General features: G+C 38.3%; 2 protein-coding genes across 3 annotated transcripts in view; one reads left to right on the top strand and one right to left on the bottom strand.

Moving 5' to 3' along the window:
• Positions 1-17997, bottom strand: part of chchd7 (coiled-coil-helix-coiled-coil-helix domain containing 7) — a 29808-nt gene extending 11811 nt beyond the window's left edge. Inside the window, exons 1-3 of the mRNA XM_033639376.2 lie at positions 17512-17997; positions 316-375; positions 111-209 (exon numbers count right to left, since the gene is read on the bottom strand). Of these exons, the coding sequence (XP_033495267.1) occupies positions 111-209; positions 316-369 (153 nt within the window). The 5' untranslated portion in view covers positions 370-375; positions 17512-17997. The remainder of the gene's footprint in view (positions 1-110; positions 210-315; positions 376-17511) is intronic.
• A 145-nt stretch (positions 17998-18142) lies between these two features.
• plag1 (pleiomorphic adenoma gene 1) overlaps positions 18143-23219 on the top strand; it is a 33611-nt gene continuing 28534 nt past the window's right edge. For both annotated transcript variants that reach the window (XM_033639372.2, XM_033639371.2), the window contains exon 1: positions 18143-18287. The gene's annotated coding sequence lies outside the window, so the exon portion shown is untranslated. The remainder of the gene's footprint in view (positions 18288-23219) is intronic.

Raw genomic sequence — 23219 nt, 5'->3', positions numbered from 1 at the left:
CAAACTCAAGATGGGCATGCATTCCCTGCATCCAACTCTCATCTTTTAAAGATCTCTGACTACTTTTTCCTGTCAGTTTGTTCTCTTTGAAGCTGGAAACATACACTCACCCAGTATTTCCTGCAGTTTTTGTATCTCTGGAAATAGGCTGAACACATGCTCTTATCATAGTTGGAGGCATCCAAACACTTCTGGGAGGCATCACTCTCCTGAAAAAGAGAAGAAATTCAAACAAGGAAACAGGATTAGAAACTCAGAGACACTGTCACATTCCAGCAGCAGTCCCATGTTTTGGCACAGAGTTGCAAAGCTTACATCGATGCATGGGTTCACGTCCTGATTCCGAACTTTTCGTGCATTTTTATCCATTCGGATCTGTGTACAAATGGACAGTATAAACAGGTTCAGTTTTTGCACATTGTGATGGTGTGTACTTATTACAAGTCACTCATCACATGTAACTGTGATGAATGAGTTAAACATACTGTGTAATTACACTCTTTTCATTATTTATATCTGAATAAAATCAGCAGATACCTTGTGATGAAGTCAACTTTCAAATATGGAAAAAAATAAAACTGAGGCTATAGAAAGTGTTACTGATCATTCGAAAAACTGAAACCAATGCATGAAAACTGTCAGCTGATGCACCACTTCATGAATATAAAGACAAATGATTTTATCTCTTTGTTGTTCACGGAAGGGGATTATATGGAGAACTAACCACTTTGTTATTTTAATTACAAAAACTTAATTGATCCCCAGAGAAACACTGAGATAATAAATCGGGATTATTGTGGGATCAGATGTATTTACAATAAAAATACAGCTAGCCTATAAATAATAAAACAGAGATTTTTCAATGGAACATAGTTTGCTTAGCAGTAAAAATTAAAAGAAATGAGGGACCTCCTAGTGGCATTTCCCATGTCTTCCCTTATTTCATGTTATCTCCCTACTGTAATTCCTCTGATGACATCATAAAATGCCCAAAGATACTTTAAAATTTAAATGAGGTCTGTCTTGCAGTTGTATGCCACAGTGAAACTGACAAGTTTCAGTTACGGTTTATTAGCGTCTGTCCAGACTCATGTGTGGCCATGGACAGTTGACAATGCTTCAAATATGGATGCTGCTGCAAAGAAGCAACATATTCTAAAACACTGACGCTTCAAACACATCTTCAACCTGGCAGCACAGATCTATACCATCACCACAGATTCAAGATTAGGGTCATTAATTCGGTATCTGACCAAATGTCTCCCCTTTTCTTCCCGAGTTATCATGTTCTGCAAAATAAGTGTTTTTGCAGAACATTATGATGTCACAGTAAAGCTCAACTTTGACCTTTTGGTTATAAAATATCATCACTTCATCATTTTTCCTATTAGACTTTTGTTTGAACTTCTGTCATTATCACCATATGAATTATTAAGCTGTGGCCAAAAAATTTGTTTTTTGAAGTCACAGTGACCTTTGACCTCCAAATTCTAATCAGTTTATTGTTGCGTCCAAGTGGATGTTTGTGCCAAATTTGAAGAATTTCCCTCAAGGTGTCTTGAGGTATCACGTTCACGAGAATGGGATGGATGGACGTATGGAGAAACATATGGACAAACGGGCAACCCAAAACCAAAATGCCTCCAGCTGCAGCTATCACCAGCGCCAAGGCATAAAAATGAAGCCAAGTTATCTAATCTTTTTCTGATGGCAATGAAAAAACACAGGTAAAGTATTACACTGACTAATTATCTTTTAATTTATTGATAACTTCATTTTTATTTAAATAAAATGACAAATATAATGGCAAATCCCTATCCTCAGTTCTCAGAGCCCAGAAATGACATCTTTAAACCTTCAAACCCAAAGTATTTAGGCAAAGTTTTTCATCCATAACCATATGAAAGGGAGAAAAGCAACTATGTCCTATTTCTGAAGCTGTAATCCGCAAATGGTTGGTGTTCTGCTACTTCTCATAATATTCCCTTCAAATGTTCTTAAAGTTAAGAGACACAAAACACATTCCATTCCACATTGTTTGTTAACGCAATTTTCTGTTTCTGCATGTTCACTTGCACATTACTGAAGCTGTATGATGATGTGCATGAATAATGATTACATATATCGTCTGAATCACTGATCGAAATAATTAAAATCCAAGATACCATATTTTTTCTATGGTGCACAATTTAATTAAATGGAAATATTATAGATGTGTTGTGAATTGTTGTACACGTCTCCCAAAACTTTAACCTGTCTCCATTTATTTGCACAAGTTTGTAATGATGGAACCACCAAATAATCTCTCATTACTTTTTCTACTTACTAATTAGAATAACTAGAAGTTTCAGGACTAGTTTACTTCAATCAATCAATCAATCAATTTTATTTATAAAGCCCAATATCACAAATCACAATTTGCCTCACAGGGCTTTACAGCATACGACATCCCTCTGTCCTTATGACCCTCGCAGCGGATAAGGAAAAACTCCCCAAAAAAACACCCCTTTAACGGGGGAAAAAAAACGGTAGAAACCTCAGGAAGAGCAACTGAGGAGGGATCCCTCTTCCAGGACGGACAAACGTGCAATAGATGTTGTACAGAACAGATCAGCATAATAAATTAACAGTAATCCACATGACACAATGAGACAGAGAGAGAGAGAGAGAGAGAGAGAGAGAGAGAGAGAGAGATGCAGGTAATGACAGTAGCTTACAACAACATTATTGAAAGTAATAATATTATAGTTATAGTTCTGGCTACTGTGGTACAATATGTTGAAAGTATGTATTAATATCTGGCAGTATACATGTGTGACAATAGTCATATGTGTATAATAACAGTAGAAGTATGACTAATGACTAATGATGGCAGCAGCAGCAGGAGGCATCTGGCAGGACCACGGCAGCAGCACAACCACACACGTCACGCTGTCCAGGCACCACTGCAATATGAGTTAATCTGAGAGAGAGTGGAGCACAAAGGCTCCGGAGAAGAAGCCGAGTTAGTACAGGGCAAGCCTGGGCCAGCCCTAACTATAAGCTTTATCAAAGAGGAAAGTCTTAAGTCTAGTCTTAAATGTGGAGACGGTGTCTGCCTCCCGGACCTTAACAGGAAGATGATTCCACAGGAGAGGAGCCTGATAGCTGAAGGCTCTGGCTCCTGATCTACTTTTGGAGACTTTAGGGACCACGAGTAACCCTGCGTTCTCAGAGCGCAGTGTTCTGGTGGGATAATATGGCACTATGAGCTCTCTAAGATATGACGGAGCTTGACCATTTAGAGCTTTATAAGTTAACAGTAGGATTTTAAATTCAATTCTGGATTTTACAGGGAGCCAGTGCAGCGAAGCTAAAACAGGAGAAATATGATCTCGTTTCTTAGTTCCTGTTAGTACACGTGCTGCTGCATTCTGAATTAGCTGGAGAGTTTTTAAGGACTTACTAGAGCTACCTGATAATAGAGATTTACAGTAATCCAGCCTAGAGATAACAAAAGCGTGGACCAATTTTTCTGCATCTTTTCGGGTCAGGATAGGCCTAATTTTCGCAATATTACGCAGATGAAAAAATGCAGTCCGTGAGGTTTGTTTTAAATGAGAATTAAAAGACAAATCTTGATCAAATATTACTCCAAGGTTTCTTACGGTAGTGCTAGAGGCCAGAGCAATGCCATCTAGAGAAACTATGTCATCAGATAAAGAGTCTCTGAGTTGTTTGGGGCCAAGAACAATAACTTCAGTTTTGTCTGAATTTAAAATCAGGAAATCGCTGCTCATCCAAGTTTTTATGTCTTTAAGGCAGTTATGGAGTTTAGTTAATTGATTACTTTCTTCTGGCTTCATCGATAAATACAACTGAGTATCATCCGCATAACAATGGAAATTTATAGAGTGATTTCTAATGATGTTACCTAAAGGAAGCATATATAGAGTAAATAGGATTGGTCGGAGCACAGAACCCTGCGGAACTCCAAAACAAACTTTGGTACGTAAGGATGATTCATTATGAACGTCAACAAACTGAAAACGATCAGATAAATAAGATTTAAACCAGCTCAGTGCAGAACCTTTTAGGCCAATTAAGTGATCCAGTCTCTGCAGTAGAATTTGATGGTCAGTTGTGTCAAACGCCGCACTAAGATCTAATACAACAAGTACAGAGACGAGTCCTTTGTCTGAAGCAATCAGAAGGTCATTTGTAATTTTAACTAGTGCTGTCTCAGTGCTATGATGCACTCTAAATCCTGACTGAAATTCCTCAAATAAATTATTATCATGGAGAAAATCACACAGCTGGTCTGCGACTACTTTCTCAAGGATCTTTGACATAAAGGGAAGATTAGATATTGGTCTATAGTTGGCTAACACCTCTGGATCCAGGGTGGGCTTTTTTAGTAGAGGTTTAATTACAGCTACCTTAAAAGACTGTGGTACATAGCCTGTTAATAAGGATATATTGATCATATCTAATATATGAGTGTTAACTAAAGGAAAGACCTTCTTAAGTAGCCTAGTTGGGATGGGGTCTAAGAGACACGTTGATGATTTAGATGAAGAAATCACTGCGGTCAATTCTTGAAGAGAAAATGGGGAGAAGCAATCTAAATATATATTAGGTTCTACAGCTGTGTTTGAGGTTAGATAGGTACTATCTGAGGACAGGAGGTCATGAATTTTGCCTCTAATAGAATTTTGTCATTAAAAAAGCTCATAAAACCATTACTGCTAAGGGCTAAAGGAATACAAGGCTCAATAGAGCTTTGACTCTCAGTCAGCCTGGCTACAGTGCTGAAAAGAAACCTGCGGTTGTTCTTATTGTCTTCTATTAATGCTGAGTAATAGTTTGCTCTGGCATTGCGGAGGCCCCTCTTATAAGTTTTGAGACTGTCTGTCCAGATTAAACGAGATTCTTCCAGTTTGGTTAATCGCCAATTCCTTTCAAATTTTTGCGATATTTGTTTTAACTTTCGGGTTTGAGAGTTATACCAAGGAGCGAACTTTCTACAGCTACAGAGTCAAGTTTTGTTCGCAGCGAGCCTACGGCGCTATCGACAAAATGATCAAAGTCGGTACAGGAAACCTCTGTTACTGAGGGACTTGGTATTGATTTTAACGACGGAGTAATCTTTTCCTTAAATTTTGCGACAGCACTATCTGATAAACATCTAGCATAGTAACTGTTGCTGATTGGCATGTAATCGAGTAAAAAGAAATCAAAAGTAATCAGATAATGATCCGATAGCGAGGGATTCTGTGGAAAGACTAGTAAGTTTTCAATTTCAATTCCATACGTCAAAACTAGATCGAGGGTATGGTTAAAACAATGAGTGGGTTCATGTACACCCTGACTGAAGCCAATGGAGTCTAATAATGAGATAAACGCGATAGCCAGGGAGTCATTATCAAGGTCGACATGAATGTTAAAATCGCCTACAATAATAACTTTATCTGATTTAAGAACTAAACTGGATGAAAACTCTGAGAATTCAGATACAAATTCAGAATACGGGCCAGAAGCACGGTACACTATAACAAATAAAAGTGGCTGTGAGGTTTTCCAGGTCGGATGTAAAAGACTAAGAACGAGGCTTTCAAATGAATTATAATCTAGTTTAGGTTTAGGGCTGATTAACAGACTAGAGTTAAAAATGGCTGCAACTCCCCCTCCTCGGCTGCTGCCTCGAGGAATGTGGGTATTATTATGACTGGGAGGAGTGGAGGACTCATTAAGACTAACATATTCATCTTGACACAGCCAGGTTTCAGTGAGACTGAGTAAATCAATATGATTATCTGATATTAATTTGTTTACTAACACTGCTTTAGACGATAGAGACCTGATATTTAACAGTCCGCATTTAATTCTCCTGTTTTGTCTTTCTGTCACAGAAGAGGTTTTAATTTTTATGAGGTTGTTATGCACAACTCCTCTTTGTTTAATTTTAGATTTAAATAATTTAGGTGGTCGGGGGACAGACACCGTTTGTATAAAACTATGAGAACTATGGCTGGGTAACTGAACTAGAAACTCAGAGAGGCGTATAGGACTGTGTCTCCGAGTCCTGGTCTCAACTCTGGGTTGTCAGGGATTTAAATTACTAATAAAGTTTGCCAGGTTCCTAGAAGAGCAGCTCCATCCAAAGTGGGATGAATGCCGTCTCTCCTAATAAGACCAGGTTTTCCCCAGAAAGTTTGCCAATTATTAACAAAACCCACATCGTTTGCTGGACACCACCTGGACAGCCAGCGATTAAATGATGACATGCGGCTAAACATGTCATCACTGGTCAGATTTGGGAGGGGTCCAGAGAAAACTACGGAGTCCGACATCGTTTTTGCATATTCACACACCGAGGCAATATTAATTTTAGTGACCTCCGATTGGTGTAACCGGGTGTCATTGCTGCCGACGTGAATAACAATCTTACTGAATCTGCGTTTAGCTTTAGCCAGCAGTTTTAAATTTGATTCAATATCGCCCGCTCTGGCCCCAGGGATACATTTGACTATGGCCGCTGGTGTTGCTAACTTCACGTTTCTCAGAATAGAGCTGCCAATAACCAGAGTTTTATCCTCAGCGGGTGTGTCGCTGAGTGGGGAAAAGCGGTTGGAAACGTGAACAGGCTGGTGGTGAGCTGTGGGCTTCGGCTTGGAGCTGTGCTTCTGGCGAACCGTAGCCCAACCTCCCGGCTGAACGGGAGTTACCGGAGGACAGTTAGCAGAGGCTAAGGCTATGCTATGTGGCTCCGCACCGGCTACAGGGGGCTGGCTAACTACCGCAGCTACTGAATGGTTTTCCATGGTGCGGAGCCGCGCTTCTAATTCACGAAGCCTCGCCTCCAACACAGCAAATAAGCTACACTTATTACAATTACCACTGTCGCTAAAGGAGGCAGAGGCATAACTGAACATTTGGCACACCGAGCAAGAGAAAGCAGAGGGAGAAGCCATCGCTAACTGTAAAGCTAATGTAGCTACCAAGGCTAGTAACGTGCAAACAACAGCTAAGAGATTAGCGAAAAAGTCGAAGAAAGGAGGAGAGCTATAAGTACTTAAACAGAACCAGTGTGGGTTAAGACTTGAAGTAGACGTTAAAGCAACGTTAAAGCAACTGAAGTGAGAAAGCAGGCTAGTAGAATTCACCAGAGCAGTACAGAGACGCTGTCACAGAAACACCGGAAATGACACAACTCACTTACCGCAATACGTCAGCACCTGCTTGTGAGAGTAAGGATAGGCCGATACATCAGCCGGCCGATATATCGGGCCGATATCTGAGTTTTCTACTTGTATCGGCATCGGCCAATACGCGTGTGGGTTTGCGGATTTAATTTTTCCCTGGCATGATTTACAGACAGGCATCCACGGGCAGCTCTGTGTTGCCAGAAGACCCTGCAGCGCACATGCAGCGAATCCTACTGTGTACAGTAGTTGTTGTTTTATTTATGCTTCAGCTTTGTTTATTTTATAAAGACATTACTGGAAGATTTAAGAGCACTGAACTCTTTTTTTTATTTGAATATATAATAATAATAATAATAATAATAATAATATTCTACCTGTTCTACCTCAACTTTCCATCTTGTTTTAGTATTTTTTACTGTTCAATAAATGTTTCTTATTTTAAACTTGAGACCTGTAATATTTGTTATCATTGTGTCATTGTTTTTATGTAAATTGAGGGAGCAAAAGCAGTATGGGCCCCAAATATCGGCTCAAGAAAATCAGCAGACAATAATCGGTCATCGGCTGAGGGTGATGGAAAAAAATCGGTATCGGCCCTAAAAAATCCATATTGGTCTATCCCTACTTGAGAGCCAGCTGCAAAAAGTACATTCTGATTGATGCTTTCTGATTTTTGAGGAAAAATACTAATTTTGACATCTGAGAGTAAAAACTAGGCCTATCTGATAACCAATGTTGTAAGGTAACAAAGTAATAATACTCCATTACAGTACCTAAGTATTTTTTGAAAGTATCTGTACTTTCTGTCAACTTTCGCTTTTACTCCACTACATTTCCTAAATAAAATGATACTTTTACTTCAATACATTTCCCCTAAGTATCTTCGTTATTACCCAAAAGGTAAGGCAGAAAGGACGGATGGACAAATGAATTAATGTGAGGGAAGAAAAAAAGAGCATTTTGGTCTATAAATCCTTGAAGTTGTGAAGAAGACCTTGTTTTCCCTCAAGTGTGACTTACATTTCATTTAAGGTGTACATGTCATGAAGAAATAAACTTCAGAATCCTCAGAATTTTGACCGCTTGCTTGTAATTAGCAACATTTACTTGTACTTTTACTTTCGATACTTAATTACATATAATATCAGAAAAATACTTTTGATAGTCAAGTAAAGTAAATTTTATTTTTACTTTTGCTCAAGTAACATTCTAATAGGTACTTCATCTACCACTGCTGGTAAGTACGTCAGCTTATATCATTTTTTAAACACACAAAGTGGTCCTTTGTGATTTTTTAAGAGACATGAATTGTTAAGTTATTCAAGAGTTGTTAACAAGATATGTAGGTACTGAGCAGAACAGCAAATAATATAATATTACTTTTAAATAGATCATTTCTAAATAATAAAATGCAACACACAGTGGTGGAAAAAAGTTTTCGGACACCCTTAAAATTTTACACAATCTCAAATATTATCATGAAATATTTGTGGAAAAATCTTTTTTGTGTTTCAAAAGGTGTGGCTGCATTAGACAGATACAAACAAATACAAATTATATTTTTTTGTTTATTGTTTACAAGAAAAACTAACAAAACTAAATTCTTGACAGTTTCAATATGTCAGTTCTCAACATTGTCGGTATCAAAGTAAACAAATAACAGAGAATGTGTTCAAAACTGAACAAAAAATAAATAAACCATCACATCATCAAATTAATATTTAGTAGTCCTGCCATTGGCACGTAGTAGAGCTCTAATCCTGGCTGGCATGTTCCCCACGAGCCTTTCACACTGTTGAGGGGTAATCTTGTCCCATTCTTCTTGAATTACTGCTTTTAATTCTTCTAAATTCTTTGGTTTATGCTTTGAAACAGACCTTTTGATAATCCACCACAGATTTTCAATGGGGCTCCTGTTCGGGGATTGAGCTGGCCACTCTAAGACCTGGATACTGGACCTGGTTCTACTGGCCTTGGATGTGTGGCAAGGGGCATTATCTTGTTGAAACATCCAGTTTTTACCTCAATGGAACAGTGCACGTGCAGAAGGGAGCATGTGGGTTTCGAGAATGGTACAATACTTGGTAGAGTTCAATGTGCCATCACAGACAGTGAGATGACCAACACCAGCAGCACTAATGCATCCCCAAACCATGATACTGCCTCCATCATGCTTGACAGTAGGTGCTGGAGATAATGCTTCGCCTGGCCTTCTGCGTACCCTCACATTAGTAGGAGGAAGATAAAGCTGGAAACTGGACTCATCTGACCACAAAATCTTCTTCCAATTCCTGGCTGTCCAGTTCTTGTGTGCCTGGGCCCAACGACGCCGGGCTAACCTCTGTCTCTCATTGATCAGGGGCTTCTTGATAGCCTTGTAAGACCTTAAGCCATGATCTAAAAGTCGGCCACATACAGTGCGGGTGGAACACTGGACACCAGTTTGGTTTGACCACTGCTGCTGAAGCTCCTGTGATGTCATTCGGCGGTTTTGCCTGCACATGCGGATCAGGATGCGGTCATTTCTTGCTGAAGAAACCCTTGGACGCCCAGATCTTGGTTTGTCTTCCAAGCTGTTGGTTCGTCTGTATTTCTGCAGAGTGTATCCAACTGCTGAAGGACTGCATCTGCACTTCCTGGCTATCTGGCGGCAGCTGTACCCTTCCTGGCTGAGAATCTTTATCTTCAGGCGTGTTTCCTGCGTTAGGTTCCTTGTTTTAGCCATTATTGTGTCTGAAGAACTTTCAAATGTGCTGGCTTTATGTAGACACGAAGCTTGGCAACAAAAATTGTGTCTTTTAATAAAAACAACGACCTTCATCACTGATACCAAAATGACCCAATACCCAAAATTTCTTATGTATTTTTATGGAACCAATCAATTTTAAGTTTTTAATGGCTTTTTTAGGATTTATTTAGTATTTTGGCTGTGACTGTACTAAAAGAAATTGCACTTGAAGACCTAAGAGTGATTCTTAATGCAATATTTCACAAATGCATGGGGTGTCCGAAAACTTTTTTTCCACCACTGTATATCTGAGATTTCAAAAAATGAGTAAAAACATTACAAATATTATAACCTATGCTTGCACTGGTTTTGCTTTGCTCCTTAATCACCATCTTGTTTACTGTGAATATTTTGTTGGGATGCACGATAATATCAGCACGCCATCTGTATCAGCCGATATTGGCTTTAAAATGAAATATCGGAATCAGCCAACATGCTGATAATATCATTACATCATAGGTATCGGCTGATATTGGCTTTAAAATCAACTATTAGAATTGGCCAACAGGCAGTTTCTTATTTGCACAATAAATTAATATTACATATATTTATTCAGGCGGCTTAAAGACTTATGTGAAAAGAATGAGGACGCGCCGGACAAAAGCACCAAATTTCACCACCAATCACCATAGCTTTCAATTTAGAAGGGGAGCCACTTCATCACAATGGTGGAAGGCGGCCATCTTGGATTTCCAAGATGGCCACCATGTAAAATCTATAAGTGCCAGTATCTCAGCTTCCAAGCTACTTAGAAGGTCAATTTTGTTGACAAAATATACATTTAACACTTACTACTTAACACTCACTTATTAGACATGATCAATATATCTTTATTAACAGGCTATGTACCACAGTCTTTTAAGGTAGCTGTAATTAAATCTCTCCTAAAGAAGCCCACCCTGGATCCAGAGGTGTTAGCCAACTATAGACCAATATCTAATCTTCCCTTTCTTTCAAAGATCCTTGAGAAAGTAGTCGCAGACCAGCTGTGTGATTTTCACCATGATAATAATTTATTTGAGGAATTTCAGTCAGGATTTAGAGTGCATCATAGCACTGAGACAGCACTAGTTAAAAATGATCTTCTGATTGCTTCAGACAAAGGACTCGTCTCTGTACTTGTTTTATTAGATCTTAGTGCGGCGTTTGACACAATTGACCATCAAATTCTGCTACAGAGACTGGAACACTTAATTGGCCTAAAAGGTTCTGCACTAAGCTGGTTTAAATCTTATTTATCTGATCGTTTTCAGTTTGTTCATGTTCATGATGAATCATCCTTACGTACTAAAGTTTGTTTTGGAGTTCCGCAAGGTTCTGTGCTCGGACCAATCCTATTTACTCTATATATGCTTCCTTTAGGTAACATCATTAGAAAATCACTCTGTAAATTTCCATTGTTATGCGGATGATACACAGTTGTTGTATCTATCGATGAAGCCAGAAGAAATTAATCAATTAACTAAACTTTAACTGTCTTAAAGACATAAAAACTTGGATGAGCAGCAATTTCCTTATGACAAAACTGAAGTTATTGTTCTTGGCCCCAAACAACTCGGAGACTCTTTATCTGATGACATAGTTTCTCTAGATGGCATTGCTCTGGCCTCTAGCACTACCGTAAGAAACCTCGGAGTAATATTTGACCAAGATTTGTCTTTTAATTCTCATTTAAAACAAACCCCACAGACTACATTTTTCATCTGCGTAATATTGCGAAAATTAGGCCTATCCTGACCTGAAAAGATGCAGAAAAATTGGTCCACGCTTTTGTTACCTCTAGGCTGGATTACTGTAACTCCCTATTATCAGGTAGCTCTAGTAAGTCTTTAAAAACTCTCCAGCTAATTCAGAATGCAGCCACACGTGTACTAACAGGAACTAAGAAACGAGATCATATTTCTCCTGTTTAAGCTTCTCTGCATTGGCTCCCTGTAAAATCCAGAATTGAATTTAAAATCCTACTGTTAACTTATAAAGCTCTATATGGTTAGGCTCTGTCATATCTTAGAGAGCTCATAGTGCCATATTATCCCACCAGAACACTGCGCTCTGAGAATGCATAATTACTCATGGTCCCTAAAGTCTCCAAAAGTAAATCAGGAGCCAGAGCCTTCAGCTATCAGGTTCAGGAATCATCTTCCTGTTGAGGTCCGGGAGGCAGACACCGTCTCCACATTTAAGACTAGACTTAAGACTTTCCTCTTTGATAAAGCTTATAGTTAGGGCCAGCTCAGACGTGCCTTGTACCAGCCCCTAGTTAGGCTGACTTAGGCCTAGTCTGCCAGGGGACCTCCTATAATACACCGGGCACCTTCTCTACTTCTCTCTCTTTCTCTCATGTCCTGTTACTACATCTTGCTAACTCGGCCGTACTGCATGTCACTAACTCGGCTTCTTCTCCGGAGCCTTTGTGCTCCACTGTCTCGCAGGTTAACTCATATTGCAGCGGTGCCTGGACAGCGTGACGTGTGTGGTTGCGCTGCTGCCGTGGTCCTGCCAGATGCCTCCTGCTGCTGCTGTTACCATTAGTCATACTTCTACTGTTATTATACACATATGATTATTGTCACATATATATACTATCAAACATTTATATATACTTTCAACATATTGTACCACAATAACCAGAATTATAATTATGATATTATAATATCATTACTTTCATTAATGTTGTTGTAAGCTACTGTCATTACCGTCTGTCCTGCGTCTCTGTCTCTCTGTCTGTCTCTGTCTCTCTCTTTCTGTCTCATTGTGTCATACGGATTACTGTTAAAGAGGCAACATCACTGTCCGAGGGCTGCCGTAGAATGGCAACGAGGATGTCAGCCGACCAACACTCGCTACCCGGTCCCTGGTTGCGGTGATTTGCGATGCTGGCCAGCTAGGAATGAACGAGCAGCCAGTACAACACAGTCCTCTCTGGTCTAGCTAACATTTAGCCGTGTTACTTACTGATCCATTAGAAAGAAAGCTAGCTGGACACCGGTGTTGAAGCCTCTTTGGTCACGGAGCTCCCTCCATCTCTTGAACGCCTGACTGAGGTTTACTCTTGTTTTCCTCTTCTTTTATCACTCTCCTTTTTGTGCATCCTCGCCTCCTCAGACAGATTAGCTCATTTTCTTTTGGGAGGCCGTTTTTCACTTATCTCCAAACTCTGTCCGTCTGCCATTGTGCTCATGTCTCAACTATCTCATGCCCCAGCCAGTTACTCATAAGGACCAGCTCCAGTCCCTGATTGGCTGACCGACCAGTTTGGCAATACATGACGCATTTCCTGCCTTAAAGCAGAGTTTTTCCGCGAAAATTCGTCCCCGGTGGCAGAAGCTTATTGCAAAGTCATTAAGTAACCTATGTAAATGCTGATAGTCTGATTTTTCTGTGTATACTACCCTGTGCAACCCACATTATTTTCATAATGATATATATAGGCAAAAATGCTGTCTGTTGCTTCTTTAATTTATCATGCTAATCTGTTCTGTACGACATCTATTGCACGTCTGTCCGTCCTGGAAGAGGGATCCCTCCTCAGTTGCTCTTCCTGAGGTTTCTATGTTTTTTTTTCCCCCATTAAAGGGTTTTTTTGGGGGAGTTTTTCCTGATCAGCTGTGAGGGTCCTAAGGACAGAGGGATGTCATATGCTGTAAAGCCCTGTGAGGCAAATTGTGATCTGTGATACTGGGCTTTATAAATAAAATTGAAATTGAATTGAATTTTCTGGATCAAGGAATGCATTAAAGCTATTAGGAATATCACTAGATGATTGTTCATGCCAAGATCAAATAAAATTATCAATTCTGGGAATGTATTCACATGATTTTCAACAAAAACGGCTGGAATTGATGACATGAATGATTTGAATTCAATTGAACTTCATTAGCTTCCCTTTTAAACACTATAAAACGTTTTTTGCGTGGACAGTATAATCCAATTATCTATCACATTTGCAACTGCAAAGCTCTGTGCATTTCTGAGTCATTCCTGGACTAAATATTTCTTGGAGGTGCTCTTTGGATAGGGATACATGTAGACATCACAAAGGAGTTTCAAAGCAATCTCTTTAAAAAGTCAAATACCTTTATAATGGCATGGTCATATTAGACATAGAAACAATCTCCAGTGCATTTCAGCAGCAGTCTTTCATGAAGGAACAAACCAAATTATTTAATATTGGCACAAACAATCAACTAGTGATATTCGTAATAGCTTTAATGCATTCCTTGACCCAGAAAATGTACATTTTGACACCAAGATTGGTGGACCTTCTAAGTAGCTTGGAAGCTGAGATATTGGCACTTACAGATTTTACATGGCAGCCATCTTGGAAATCCAAGATGGCTGCCTTCCACCATCTTGATGAAGTGGCTCCCCTTCTAAATTGAAAGTTATGATGATGAAAAACGTGGAAAAAATTTGGTGCTTTTGTCCGGCGTGTCACCATTATTATGCTAAGCCGCTAGGGTTGGGACTCATTAGGATTTTAACGATTCCGATTCCTTACCGATTCCTCTTACCGATTCCTACATTATATTCATTATACTTGCTATACTTAAAAAAGTACATAATAAACACTAGGAATGCACTGAAATGAAAATTTGTGGCCGAAGCCGAAGCCGAATATTATTAAACGCTTGGCAGAATACTGAGTACCGAATACCGAATATCATTGTTTAGTTTTTCATTAGTTTTTGCAGATGAACCCCCTCCAGATTAGTGTTGTCACGGTACCAAAGTTGGGACCCACTGTGCAATACCAATGAAAATATCATGGTTCTGAGTAGTATCACGATACCACAACGAAAATGAGGCAGATGTGCCTTTTGTCATTTATAAAAAGATAAATCACTTTTCTATAATACATCAATGATATTTCAGTGGAATAAATTACTTATTGACTTATTCATACTTCAAAAACAGCATCAATAAGTGATTAACATAGGAAGGAATCAAAATAAAATAAATAAATAAAATAAAAATCAACCAGCCACCCTCCTCCCCTGACAGTCCCTTCATAAGTAATGAACAGTCCCTAAAGTGCGGTGAGGTTTGTGGGCCGTTACTGACACAAAGACAGAAATGTGAAAGGCTTGTTTCTCCTCTGACACATCACATACCTGTGTTCGGCTGGCTCGGCTGTTCAGGTACTTCTGGGCAGTCATGACACCAAGAAGAGGATATTATTGGAGCCGACTTCTCCGTCGCCGGGTAAGCCGATGGCCGCCGTATTTGACAGGAATACATTACTGTCTGTGTCTGTGACCCCCGTTCAACCCACAACCGATGGGATTCACCTTTCGTTTCTGCTGCTGGTTGAAATCTGTAGGCTGTTCGCACAGCGTGCTGAATGATCTAAGCCTATTTTGCTCGCTCAAAACTATTTTTAGTCGCAAATGCGAGTGCCGTGACGGACGGATCGCCACACTGCCGACATTTTATTCCGCCCGTCACAGCACGCCGTTTGATTGCATTATCAAAACATGCTGCTATTATTCGGCCTTGTTTTTAACTTATTCCACCGAATACCGAATGTGTGTTTTTTTTTGCAATATTCGGACGAATATATTCGGTTACCGAATATTCGGTGCATCCCTAATAAACACAAATGCAATCATACAAATACAAAAACTTTGTTCTAACTGTTGCACAGTACAATTCGATGAAAATACACATTTGCGTGTGGTGTGTATTTCAGATTTAGAGCTTGTATCATCTCCCTGAGAATATATAACAACAAAAAGTGATTCTCTGATTTCTACAGTAACACTATTACCTCAAATTAACCACAACAATGTAATAAAAAATACTTCTATGCATTCATGCTTGGGCACCGTTATTTACGTGACAACACCTGAACAGAACACACACAGACATTGGCTGTTTGTTTCTACCGCTCCCCTCGCTGGAAGCAGACTTCCCGCCGCCAGCCTCCGCCTTGATTAAACGCTGAAAATTTTTTTTTACAATCTAGGAATCGTTTGCAGGAACCGTTATGCCAAATGTGGTGGAACCGGTTCCAGAACTGGAACTTTGGACCCGGTTCCAAAAAAGAACCGGATCCGGATCCCAACCCCATAAGCCGCCTGATTAATTGAAAAGTATTGTATTTCATGTCTCCATCTGCTGGTGGGTTATCATGATAAGAGTACGCATGGATAATATGATCCTAATGCCTCTACAGAAGAGACTTGATGACCAGTAAAATTAGGTAGGGAAAAAGTGGTTATATCGGTATCAGTTGTCAGTCAAATAAGGTTGGTATCGCCATATGGAATATTGGTAAAAAATCCAATATCGTGCTTCTCTGACTGAAACTTAATGATCTATTGTTTCAAAAACTGGGCCCCGTGTGTGACTCTAACCTGGGGAACCCAGTGATTGCTCTGGTTGTTACTGGTTTGTGAATGTTAATGTTGTTACTGTATTTTGTGTTACTATAATTGCATTCTCTGGCACAAGAATTTCCTTTGGGATAAATAAGGTTCTTTGGACGAATTGGACTGAATTGAAGAAAAATAAACATTAAATAAGTAGTGTTTTAATTCATCTTTATGTATTCTTGATGTATTTGTATATCTTTCACTTACCAGTACTCTTTTGTTACCTCAAACATACCTCTGGCTTTTCTGCACGGCAGTCTCTTATTACTTATCAGCCAACTTTCACATTGTTACTAATGTATGTTATTTTCTAAAATCTGTCAATAATTTGTACTATGTTGCAGTACTGGTCTGGTCTATGTGTGGGGAGTCATTTTTCTGGATTATTAAAATGCATTATTCTACCAGACTTTTTGCATTGTCATCCAGAAAAACTTGCCTAAAATTCTACTGTAGGTCCACTCATACATTATATCAAACCAATACAGAGATACAGATATTGCATGTTTAAGGCTATGGATTTATATAAAAAAGGATAGAATAATTTTGACTTAAAAAACATTTAAACAAGGTGGTGATTTACTGTAACCTTTTCCATTTCTGCCAGTCCCAGAGACAACAAGAGCTGCGCAGCTCTTATTAATCTGTCCCTATAAAATACAGGTTCAAAACCATATGTTAGATCATATCCATTCTTTCTACCACAAGTCTGGGGTCATTTGCCTACTCCTCAAAGCCACAGTCAACCCAATTTAAAATTCAATTTAAACTTTCAGTTCGGGTTTACGTAGCCTTTTACTGTCCCTAACCATGCTGTGGAATAGAAAGGAGAAGTTAGAACTGAAATAAATTAGTGTTACTAAAATTATTTCAGCTTGGTGAGTAAAATCTATGCCGAATTGAAAAGCGGGTCTTCTAAACTACTAAAACTATTTTAATCATATCGACAAGTGGTGTAAATATGGCAATAAACACGTCTTAACTAAACTGACCGATTCCTCAACGGAGTTTGGTGTCGTCGACTACATAACACTGCGGCATAGAAACGCGGTCACTTTAATTGATTTTACCAAACAGCTCATGGGGATATTTCGTTGTTTAACTGCAATGACTGACGTGACGGTGAGTAGTGATAAAGCTACACAACGTTAATACCTACCTTTTCCAAATAACCTTGGCAGCTTTTATCCAGCGGTAGTCGGGTGACTTGTGATTGCGCCTAATATCCACACTAGGGAATATCATCCAGTTTTAGAAAAAAACAAAACAACAGTAGCTTCTCAAACATGAAGTTGTCATTTATATGCCCTTGGTATGTTAGCGAGAATCTTGCCTCAAAAAGCTGAGGAGCAGCTCTACACAAACATACATGTGGCTAACTGACGATGCTACACAACCCACGGGCTATAACCTCCCCGTCATGCTCAGGACGACTCCACTCTCGTTGTTGCAACAGCGCACCACGAAAATCAGCCACACCGTCATCGACAACTGACAGCAACACAAGCCAATAGAAACCCCGGGAAATTAACCACGTAGACTGACAATCCAGTGAGCCAATACACGTTCTTTGCTGACAGTTAGTTTTCCCATAACTGTAAATTGTACTAAACCAAGTTTAAGCGATTGACAGTACATCTAGCGAGTCCAATAATTGGGTTTTACTGAAAGGAAGTGTAACTGACACTGAAGTGAAAGTGGCAGCAATTTAGACAAATCAAAAAGCTCACGTGGGCGGGACTTTAAATGGGCGTGGTTAAATCATAGTGCGGTTGCATCGCAGCGCATACACAATGGCTGCTCGAAAGAGGGGAAAGCAAACAATTTTCAGGCCCGCCGCGTCTAGCAAAAAATATGAGAAAAAAATTATTAAAAATTCGGAAAATAGTTGAAAGTGAAGAAAACCCCAACAGAAAGAATGTTAAAGCGACCAGGGTAAGTTTGATGTAAATTAAGTCAACGGTTACACAGTTCTTGAATTAAAATATCGGGGTTATTTAAATTATGAGAGAGGGGTGAGCTGGGGAAAAAAGTTTGTGTTAATCAGCACCCAGTTTGAGAGCATAGAGAAAACCAGAGGAAGGCACACGTTTTGATTTTTTTTAAATAAATTATGTCACTGGTGATATAGTGTCACGGTGCGTGCACACGAACATTAAAGACCACAGGAACCAGTAGAATATACAAGTTGAGTAAAGTTTTTTTTTTTTTTTTTTTTTTTTTTTTTTAAAATAAATATGATACCAACGGCAGTGCGATGGAACAGGCGCACTTGGATTCAGCAATAATGCCACTTTTCCAGCTTTCTGCATTCACATTTAGTTTTGCCTCACATACACACTTCATCATGAGCGGTGTCAACATTATATCCTTATCGATTTCAAGCATCTCTCTTCCAAAACTATGACGCCAAATGCAACCATTTAGTGGCTACGGTGACATTTTGTCATGTTTGTTTTTAGGCTATATGCCATTTTCACCCATCGCAGGTACTGATCACGGTGTCATATGGATGACAGTTCGGCTATGACCCTCTGTAAGGCTAGGCTGTACAAAAGAAACGGCAAGACATTGCTCGTCAATAAAGTAGCAAAATGGAGGGAGAACCTAAGGCAAACTAATTATGCAATGATTAAGATTTGCGTATGCAGCTTGCATCCCGACTTGCCATACATAGCTTCTTTTAAGACCAAAAGTCAACTTGTGAGTTTGACTGCTGCGGCAGGTTGCACTGTGCACATTACTAATTTGTATTTCCATAATGTGATCCTGTAGCTACCGCTGATATCACAGCGTGCAGGACAGCCTGTCATGTGTAGCTTTAAGCTGGTGGCTCTGGAGGCTTTGATGAACTGGAATTCAGAAGCATCTTCCATCCCTGATTTGGTGTTGAGTTGAAATGGCCAGTGTATTGGTGTCGGTGGAAAAAAGCTGATTTTGAAACAGTTGATGAGAGGAAGTTGGCTCAAGACTCTGTTTACACCTGTGTTTTTACCTTAAACCAGACTAAACTCTGCATCTGTTAGCAAATTATTGTTCTGTAACTGACATGATTTTGCCTCTGGTCTCCTATACACCGAATTGTTGATGATATTATAAGCCTAGCTTGCATGTATTATTCATCAATACAGTTTAGTCCTGATTTATGATGCTAATGTAAAAGAGAAAGCTGCATTTTTTTTATTCAGGTGTTTGCGGCTTGCTTCACATGAGACTTTAATGTTGCTTGTAGTTGAGGCTAGAAGGTCAATTTATTCTTTCCCGTATGAAAAGATTAGAAGGAATAATGATGACACAAGTCATGCATGGGCCTAACTTCCCTACTGCTCATCAGTTCTCCCATCTTAAAGCCTTGTTGAGCATGCCTTGTTTAAAAAAAAAAAAACATTGTTAAAAAGACATTTGTGTGGAAAAATGAACTTGTTATAGTTGTATATGTTTAAAGAAATTAATTGTTTTCATGATTACACATTAAATTATTTGCTACAGATGGTTTGAAGGCAATATAATTAATTCAGGCTACTTTTGAAAAGCCTGCACTACTCCTCATTCCTTCTGGCTTATTTTTATATAAATGCAACTAGTCTAAAGCAGTTTTATTTTTTTGTCCTGGGAGCAGTAATGAAGTTGTGATGTTTAATGTGCAATATAATCCTAATGCTGTCAACATGTGTTTTGAGTTGGAATGTTTAAAGCTAAATGATAGGCCAATCTCTCCCCAAATTTTGGTCTTATCATGTACTTGTTGTCTCCAAAATGAATCTAAACAAGCCTATATTGTTGTAACTTTAAGATACAGTACAACATTACTTAAAATTTTAACAGACTAATTAGAATTTGGAAAATATTTAAGATTTGTGTTTTTTATCTCTACTAATGCAATGGTATGTTTAATACATACAGTTAAGACAAGCAGTTAATGGAACCAAGTCCTATATTATGATTATCATTATTATTATTACTATTACTCAAAGTTATTTAAAAAACAGAAAACAATTACTTTTTACTTATAATATATGAATCAAAAAATCATATTATTATAAAATGCTCTTTAAAAATTTCAAACACTCCTAAGTCTTAATTATTGCAATAATAGTAGGTTGTTAACAGTGTAGATATTTGCACTAATTGAGCTTTTTTTCAGTTAAACAATGCATAAATCACACCAGACACAAGTTCTTGTAAAAAGCATTTAAATAGGGCAAGGCTTGAGGATTGATTTCTAACAACTCTCATGCTTTAATGGTACAGAACATTGTCAATGAAATTACAGAATTATCAGTCTTTATCACAGTCGCAATGAGGCAATGTGCTGCATGGATAATTTACTATTTAAAACTTTGTACAGGTGATGTAGGATTTTTTTTAATGTATATATTTGATGGATATCCCACATGAGAGCAGATCATCTAAACTTTTGCTGACTGGTAATTCTCCAGGTGGGAATATTTTGTCTTGTGTGAATTTTTAAAAATAACATAATGTGAGATTGTGTGATGACAAATGTGATCTATCTGTTTTTGTTGCTCTCTGCTGGATATCTCTAGTGTTTATTTAGCACAGTTTCATCTATTTGTGCTCTATTACATGAAATGTTTCTTTAAAAACTTGGTTAGTTTGAGGCAAGAGCCAAAGACTTTTCTGTTTGAAATACATGATTAGATGTAAGCTAACACATTTTTCTTCCTTTGTCCTCATATGGAATCCTACAAATCATTTACCAGGGGTTTCTAGACTAATACTAAAACAAGGCTGACAGGGACAGATTCTTTGGGCTGTACTGGGAGCTGGTGAAAGGAGCTAAGGTGTAAAAGCTTTATGGAAAAAGCATTCTACATAATGGAGGTATGTGGAAGTTGGTTCGACTGTAGAGGTATTACAGGTTTTGAATATAGCATCTCTGGCAGCTGTTTTTAAAATGTTCACCCGGTGGTGGCAGCAGTAGGATGGAGTGATCAGTGTTAGGGTGAAATCCAGTGATGTGTTCACTCTCATCAGTCTGTCATGGAGGTCTCCATGTCATCATTTCCTGCTTGAAAGGCATGTCTGATAAGGGTGAAGGAAAAAAATGATACAGCATTGTATTGCAATATTTTTGTGTGACATCATCATATCGTCACGCAGTCCCAAGTATCAAGTTTTTAAACATAAATTATTAATATTATAAATACAAATTAAACTTTAGGTAGCCTACTAGCATAATGTAATCAAATGCTTTTTCAGTCCGCTAGATACATTTTGCTGCTGCAAAAAATTGCTGAAGTGATATGAACAGACTGAAAACCTAATCTTAAAAAAAAAAACAACAACAACTTAAAATCTAAAAACAGATGTTGACGAAGTTTTCCTTTGGGGACATAATTTACAGTTGAAAAAAGGTGATAAATCACAATATATTGAAACATATTTTATCACAATACTCAGCATATTGCAGTATATTCATAATCGCAATAATATAAGTATTGTGATAATATTGTATTGTAGATCCCCTGGTGATTTCAAACCCTAATGACTGACCCACCTGTGGCAGGGTTTAGCTGGATGACCCTGCACAGAGATATAAGAGAAATTCTATGTGATGATCATTATAAGTGTATCATCATTACAAATACCAAGCAACTGTGTAGTAGTGTCAGATAAGATTGCTGTAACGAAACTACATGGACCATATCTGTGTTTTTTTTTAATATGCTGTAGCTCATTTACTTCAAATAGGAAAACTTAACATCTTTGGTATTAATAGTAGTATCCATAGTATTAATTTAATACCTCTGTATTATTACCTGCATATACCTGCATTACCTGTATGTATGTCAAATGTAGCCTACATTTAATCAATCCAATGCAGCATTACCATACCAGTATACAGGGGTGTAAATACTAAACAGGGACTAAACAATTTTGCACCTTTAGGCTTTGTTCTGTACTTATCAGAGGAGGGGAGTGGCTAGGGTGTGACTTTGGTTGTTGTTGTTGTATTGACCTTCCTTGAAGCTACAATTATTTTTCCTTGAGCCTCTGTGACTGGCAGAAAATGCATGAACCACCACCCTCCACCATGAATTATTTTTAAAACTTACTCTTTGATGTTTGAAAGTTAAAAGCTGAGGATGAAATTCTGGAGTTGAAAAAAGCCTCTGTTTTTCACCCCTGTCATGCATGCTGGTTAGTTTGTGCAAACTGTTTATTTTTGACCAAACTTTCAATGAAACGTAGAATGAAGTGATCTGATGATTATATCACCATTTTAAGCTCAGATTTGGTTATGTTTTTTTTTTTTTTCAGATGGAAGAGTTCATCGCACATGATGTGTCCAAGGACCATCAGAAGTTTGAAAATCCAGTGATAATTTCATTTCTGTTTATACAGTTTCTGAGTGTGATAAATGGGGAAATTTTGGCATTTTTTAAAAGAAAACACATTTTCTTTAAAATTGGTGGTAAAATAAAAGCAAAATGTAGCCATTTAAAGTTGTATGCTCTTCCCTTAAGACAAACTAAAAAACATAAGTCCCTCCCTTTTGACATGCCTTCACATTATTGTACCACCCCCTTCCCCCCTCATAAATGACAAATAGTCATAGAGCTTCTAGTTCTTTTTTATACAAAGTTTAGTCATTCACCTGATTTATTCAGACAGTTTTAATTTAGTTGTGGCACTAATTAATAAGAAATTTTAAAAAAAACCTTTATATTTCAGGCTTTTTACATCTCCCCACAACAACACCCCTGAGTACATAACATGCATATAAAAAAACAAATAAATAGCCTCAATAAATAAATATATGCATGTGTTTGTATGTATGTAGTATGGTTCTAGTTTTAGTTTAATTTGATTTACTCTTTGCTCTGACAAAAATAAAACAAC

Source organism: Epinephelus lanceolatus, chromosome 20 (assembly GCF_041903045.1).
Source record: "Epinephelus lanceolatus isolate andai-2023 chromosome 20, ASM4190304v1, whole genome shotgun sequence".
In the NCBI taxonomy this organism is placed as follows: Eukaryota; Metazoa; Chordata; class Actinopteri; order Perciformes; family Serranidae; genus Epinephelus; species Epinephelus lanceolatus.
Note: the sequence above shows the minus strand (reverse complement) of the source record. Positions and strands in the feature narration are given on the sequence as shown.